The following is a 6000-nucleotide window of genomic DNA, read 5'->3' on the forward strand; positions in this document are numbered from 1 at the left end:
GCAATACTGTTTTACAAGGCCATTTATTATTTATTTATTTATTTATTTACTATTTGTATTTATATCCCGGCCATCCTGTGGATGGGCTCAGGATGGGTAACATCATTATAATAAATACAATTGCAGTTTAAAACACAATATAACCATTAGAAACAATGGGTACAGCTTAAAACAGAAGTCAGCTGGCTATAAAAATTCTGTCCTGATGGTACAGGTGAAATAAAGGCCAGTTGTCAGTAGGTGGGCGGATGACAGCAGCCTCAGGGAGGCCATATGTGGGCACCCATTGCCTCAGCCAAAGGCCTGGCAGAACAGCTCCATCTTGCAGGCCCTGCGGAATTGAAGAAGATCCCAACTATGGGGAAAGATAACTTGCAGTCAAACTTCCTCAGAACAGTTCTCCTCTCAACATTTACATTTGTAAATAATCATCAATTAAGGAAACTTCAAAGGATATTTGATTAAAGGCTCTGGGAAGCAGGTAATGCATGGTGACCTCACTCAAGCTACCTGGTATTGCCCTTGGTCAACAGCTTGGCAGCAGAGATCATGACAGAAAATATCAAATATTGTGTCAGAGAATGGAGAATAGCTTTTACTATTTTGTCTGTTGATACTCTGACAAAAAGCAATGGTAAAACATGACATCTGAGCTACAGTTGGTCCTCCGTTCAATCTCTGTTTCTCATATCCTGAAACTTAATGCCAGTGTTGGCTCGCTCACTTGGAACTACTACTTATAGCACAGCTGTGCCTGCTATGCTAAGACCAGTTCTTAAACTGATTGGTCTTATTACTGCAAAGTCTACTGAAAATATTTGGTCCTGGTGGTTCAGTGACTGATGAACTTTTTTATTTTTAGGAGCACAGGGTCCCATTACGACTGCTGCTGCTTAAGTGCTTTGGTGCAATGTGCAATTTGGATGCCGCTATCATATCTGCCCTGGTGAATTCTGTCCTGCCGATGGAGCTGGCCCGGGACATGCAGACTCACACACAAGGTGAGGCATTCTTTTAGAGACGCGTTTCTTAATAAAGTTTTCAGGTCCAGATATTGTGAAAGTTTGAGGACCGGCATCCAAAGTCAGGAGTGAGGTCAATATTTCACAAGTGATCTAATCCATTGGTACTGATGAGACATGTGGTTGAAAGAAATTGAGATTGATGAGCAGGGTGAACACTTGAAACTGAGCAGGAGCAGGTCATTGTCAAGACTGTTGTATGCAAAGCAGATAAAGCAAATCCTGCTACACATCTCTCCTATATTATAAAGCTGATTTGGTGGTGGCACGTTGCTGAACATTCCACACGGAGCCCACAGCCTTTGGCTCCGTGATCTGCGTTGCCTGAATCTCACCTCCAATATTATAAACAGTTTGCTTTTCCTCTCCCCCTCAATAGCCAGTCAGAACACAGAGGTCATTTGCATATGCGGCCTGATTGGCCTTAACATTCTAAACAGTTTGCTGTTGCTGTTGGGAGTCCTGAGGTAAAATAAATACCCCAATCTCCCTGTGGGGCCTGGAGATCTCCCACAAATCACCGTGTTCCCCAGCCACAGCACATCATTTCCCCTACAGAAAATTTCCCAACTATTACAACTGATGTCCAGATGACCAAGATCAGTTCTCCTGGAGACAATGGCTGCTTTGGACAGTGGACTTTGGCATTATAGCCTGCTGAGGTCCCTCCAAACCCTGCCCTCCCCAGGCTCTACTGCTCAAATCTACAGGTATTTCCCAACCAGAGTTGGTAACCCTGTAACTGGCTATGGAACCACTTTCCAGACCCTTGGAAGCCAGAATACATGGCATAGGAGGAGGTGCTTTTCTGCCTTAGCTGTCACTGCATAGCCCCAAATCAACGTAAGTCGGGGTGGAGGGAACCATACCTGTTACCATTAGGCCGTCCTCCCATACTACCCACTTGGGGCAGCAAAATGACTTGAGACAGCCCTGCCTTGTAGCTAAGCAGAAGGAAATAAACATGGCTTGCCTTCCTCTATTTTCCCCTTTCCTCTGCCACCCCACCAGCCACAGCTGGGACACTCACCTGGAGCTTCCTTCTAGAGCTCGTTGTATTTCTTCCCACAACGAGCCTTACTCCTAGTCTCAAATAAAGCTCATGATTGTTGAAGAGAGCCAGTTGATACCTTTCACAAGGCTTTGGCTTTAAGCCATACTTTGTAAGGTGGTAATTTAATTATTCTTGTCTTTAGAGTTTGACATGTCTTTCTGAAGAATATTCTGTTTCTGTTGGCTCCTTGTTCACTGGCTAAAATGTGTAGATCATACTTCTTCTGGACTGTCATTTGATCAAGTCACAGGGCCTTTGCCCGACAAATATTTCTCAAGCTTTGGGTGGATTATTATGTTTTATTGCCTATTTCATTTTTATGCATTTGACTTGACTTCATATGAAACACCAGACACCCCTCCCCACTGCAAGTGAAGTCCCGAGTGCAAAAGAAAATTAAGCCCCAGTTGAGTTTGAAGGTATAAAAGTCTGTGTGAGCAAACCTTGGCAATAGCGTCAAGGAAGAACTTGTTTTTTCTCCCCTCACCCAAAGGGAAACCACTGGGTGTCTGAATGTGCATATATCTCCAGGGAAGGGAATGGTATGTATTTCTGATCAAGAGAGGAGGGAAGGGTGCCAACATGTGTATGGCTGTGGTTATAGGAAGTCGGGTGAGGAGCATCTTGTTGGCAGCAGGTTAAGCAGCAGCTGAGTTCCTTCTGGGCAATATTTGTCTTTCTCTTCCTGCAGGTAATCATAAACCTTGGGCTTGTCCAGTGACATGAACTCTTGAGCACAAGTCAAAGGGCTGTTGGGCCTTTTGGCTCTTCGCCTGTGGTTTGTAGACAGTGCCATCTGATTAACGTGAATCGTGGCAAATCCAAGATATATAGTTTTCATATGTTTGGCTTAGTTGTTGTTATAAGCCACTTTGGGACCCTTAGGGGAGTAAAGCTATTCAAACTTCTCTAATTAAATAAATCAAAATAGTAGGGGGAAGGGAATTGTTCAGGTGTTAGGGCGGATGGGGGGGCAGGGAGGAGAGAAGCCAAGATTTCAGTGGAAGGGCCTGTGCAGGGAGCGGCTGCTCCAAAATTGAAGTGGTAAGCCTTGATGTCCTGGGTGACGTGTCAGGTTTCAGCTTTTCTTCTCCAAAACTTTAAGCTGGAAGCTTATTATACTACAGAGGATTTTTTAAAAAATTAAACACTTTATTAGAGCGTGTTGGTTTTGCTCTTCAATATTTAAAATATATGCAGGAGATTGAATAAATTAAATCTGCAATTTGTTTATTGCTGCCAAGTGCTGATAGGAATCTCTTGGCATTCTATCTGTTCTCCGACTTTGATGGGCAAAGCATACTTATCCCAGGAAAAGAAGTCTGTGATGTTTTCCTAGTGGGCGGTATCTGTAGCCTGTTCTCTCATTCCACTGCTGAATGTGTACTTACTGGTAACTGAAGAAATAAAATAACTAGAAAATTTGTTGTCATTGGGTTAGCCAGACAGTCTGTTTCTGTCTAGAACAGTGGTGAGTGGGTGAGTAAAGAAATCTATTTGAAACACATTTAAAATTGATTTTTTAAAAATCAATTTTGCTAAGTATCTCTTAGAAAAATAAGCTGTTTAAAAATCTGGATTAAATACAAACATGCTATGAAATGTAAGAAATTCTTAAAACTGAATCCACGGGCGTTTTATCAAACACATGAAGTTAAAACCTTTTTCTATATTAACAAAATGGGTCAAGAATACTGTTTTAGAGGTAAAGTATTTTAATGTATGAATATTGAAAATCTGTCAAATAGTGTGGAAATTTATTTTCCATCTCATTCAGAAATAGACTAGCCCTTGGCTTCTGGAAGATTCAGGGTTATCAGACTTCCAGTAAGTGATCTTGTTCAGTAATAAGTAGCCTTACGAATAGCATCAAACAGAAATTCTAAATTTCACAATTCTTTTTCTGTTTCTAAGCAATTTTTGGCTGCTGTCAAACTTGGGTCTCGTTTGCCATGGAATTCTTAATTTTCTTTGGTTCTATATGCCTATTGTCCTATGTCATTCTGGTTGGGAGGGGGGAGTCTGTGAATATTTGAGTGTGTGGGTGTGGAGACTGCTTTGCTAAGAGTCGTGCTGGCTTATAACTGCGTTAAGCGGGGCCTCTCTTCTCTGGGAAGAATGCATGCTTGACCTTGGACACCAGGCACTGCTAGATACTAAGTCTGCAGATGCTGGGGAGGGCTAACAGTGGGCAGTAGATTTGGCAGGCTGGATGTGTTGGTGTTAATACCAGAACTGGCACCAACAGGGTCAGTTCTGACACGGATAGTCTTAGCTTGACACATTCTCATCTCTCAATAAACAAATCACTGCCAAGAGAGTGTTGTTGGGAGTAAGTTTGTTCAAGAGTCTGACAGCTGCATGAGTAGAAGTCTTGAACTTATATTTAAGGCCATATAAAGGTGGTTCATTGTTGTGGTACCTGTGCAGTCACACATGGGTACTGTGCAGACCTACTGCGGAGAGGTTTTTGACACTCAGAAATGCCTGAGAGTACTCCATCCCCCTCTGTCATGCTCTTTTCCACTTTTTCCAGTACATATAAATAAGGGGCAGAGCATGCTTCCCTCAGTTCTCTCCGCTGCTGCATCAATGGGTTATGGTCATATTGAAACAAACTGTTCCTTAAGGGACTATTAAACCAATTTCCTCTGAAACAACCACTGGTCCCTTGGTGGAACCTGTCCCTCATACTCTTAAAACTCATGGGGGAACCACTTGCCCCCTTTGCCTTCTGGCCATGAAAGCGGTATTTACGGTCAATATTACATGGACTAGGAGGGCCAGCAAACTCCAGGCACAACCCTCTCTTCCTTATGATCTTCAGTACCAGAGTAGTTCTCTGAACCTTGCTTCAGTTTCTCCCCAAAGTGACATCAAAATTCCGCTTAAACCAGGATATTATCGGTGCTATATCCACAATCACAAGATGTCAGGGAGGAAGCCCTCTACTTCCCACATGTCTGCAGAGCACTTCTTTTCTACCTAGAATGAAACCTTTTAGGAAGGATGATAACCTCTTCATCTCCTTCTCAGGCACTAACCTTAGGGAAGAAATTGTCAGCACAATCCATTTCTACATGCATAATCACCTTTATAAGGCCGTGCTGCAAATTAGCATGAGTTGACTGTCCCTTGCAGCTCCATGCAAGCCTGATCTGCTTTCCACTGTGGTATCCCCATTGACTCCATCTGCAAGGCTGAACAGTGTCAACCTCGTGCACCTTTGTCAAATGCTATCTGATGGACATCGATGCCATGAGAGATGTGGCACTGGGAAGAGTGGTTCTGCAAGCTTTGTTCAACTGAGAGCTCACAGCCACCTTCCTAAGACTAGTAAGTGAACTTGCTACTCTCCCAAGACTGCGCAGGTGCCACAGTGATGAAAACAGGGTTGCACTTACCTGTAACTGTTGTTCCTTGAGTGGTAACCTTTGAAGTTGCACATCCCTCCCTCCTGCCCTGTTGTGAGCTCTTCCTTAACCCTGATGACTTTACCTAACTCTGCCACAGGCAGAGGAACTGAGGGAAGGAAACTTCACCCCATCTTTATCACGCTGGAAAAGGCAGGAAACAGTGTGGGGGAGGAGGACAGAGCACCCTCAGGTATTTTTGAGCTCCAAAAACCTCTCCACAGTAGACCTGCGCATGTGCAGTACCATACATGACTGCACAGGGGTCCACTCGATGAGCAACAGTTACAGGTAAGTGCAGCCCTGTTTTCTTAGTTACAAACCAATATGCTTTAATTTGTGTGCATGCATATTAGGAGATGGAAAACATCATTATGGAAGATTGAAATAACCTTGATTTAAATCCCATCCACTGTTTGGTAACACTGTTGTTGACACCCAGCATGTTAGTATAATTGCTGTTGCTGAATTTTTCCCCTGAAAGGGGGTGCTAGGCTGGATGTCAGCTCTT

The 6000-nt window shown here is 43.4% G+C and overlaps 1 protein-coding gene across 1 annotated transcript in view; it reads left to right on the forward strand.

The window, feature by feature from the left end:
* The window catches only part of NCKIPSD (NCK interacting protein with SH3 domain), a 133931-nt gene that overhangs the window by 102453 nt on the left and 25478 nt on the right, over window positions 1-6000 (forward strand). Inside the window, exon 8 of the mRNA XM_015427977.1 lies at window positions 863-1001. Coding sequence (XP_015283463.1) covers window positions 863-1001 — 139 coding nt within the window. The remainder of the gene's footprint in view (window positions 1-862; window positions 1002-6000) is intronic.

The sequence above is a fragment of the Gekko japonicus genome, unplaced genomic scaffold (assembly GCF_001447785.1).
Source record: "Gekko japonicus isolate JY-2015 unplaced genomic scaffold, Gekko_japonicus_V1.1 scaffold980, whole genome shotgun sequence".
Classification (NCBI taxonomy): Eukaryota; Metazoa; Chordata; class Lepidosauria; order Squamata; family Gekkonidae; genus Gekko; species Gekko japonicus.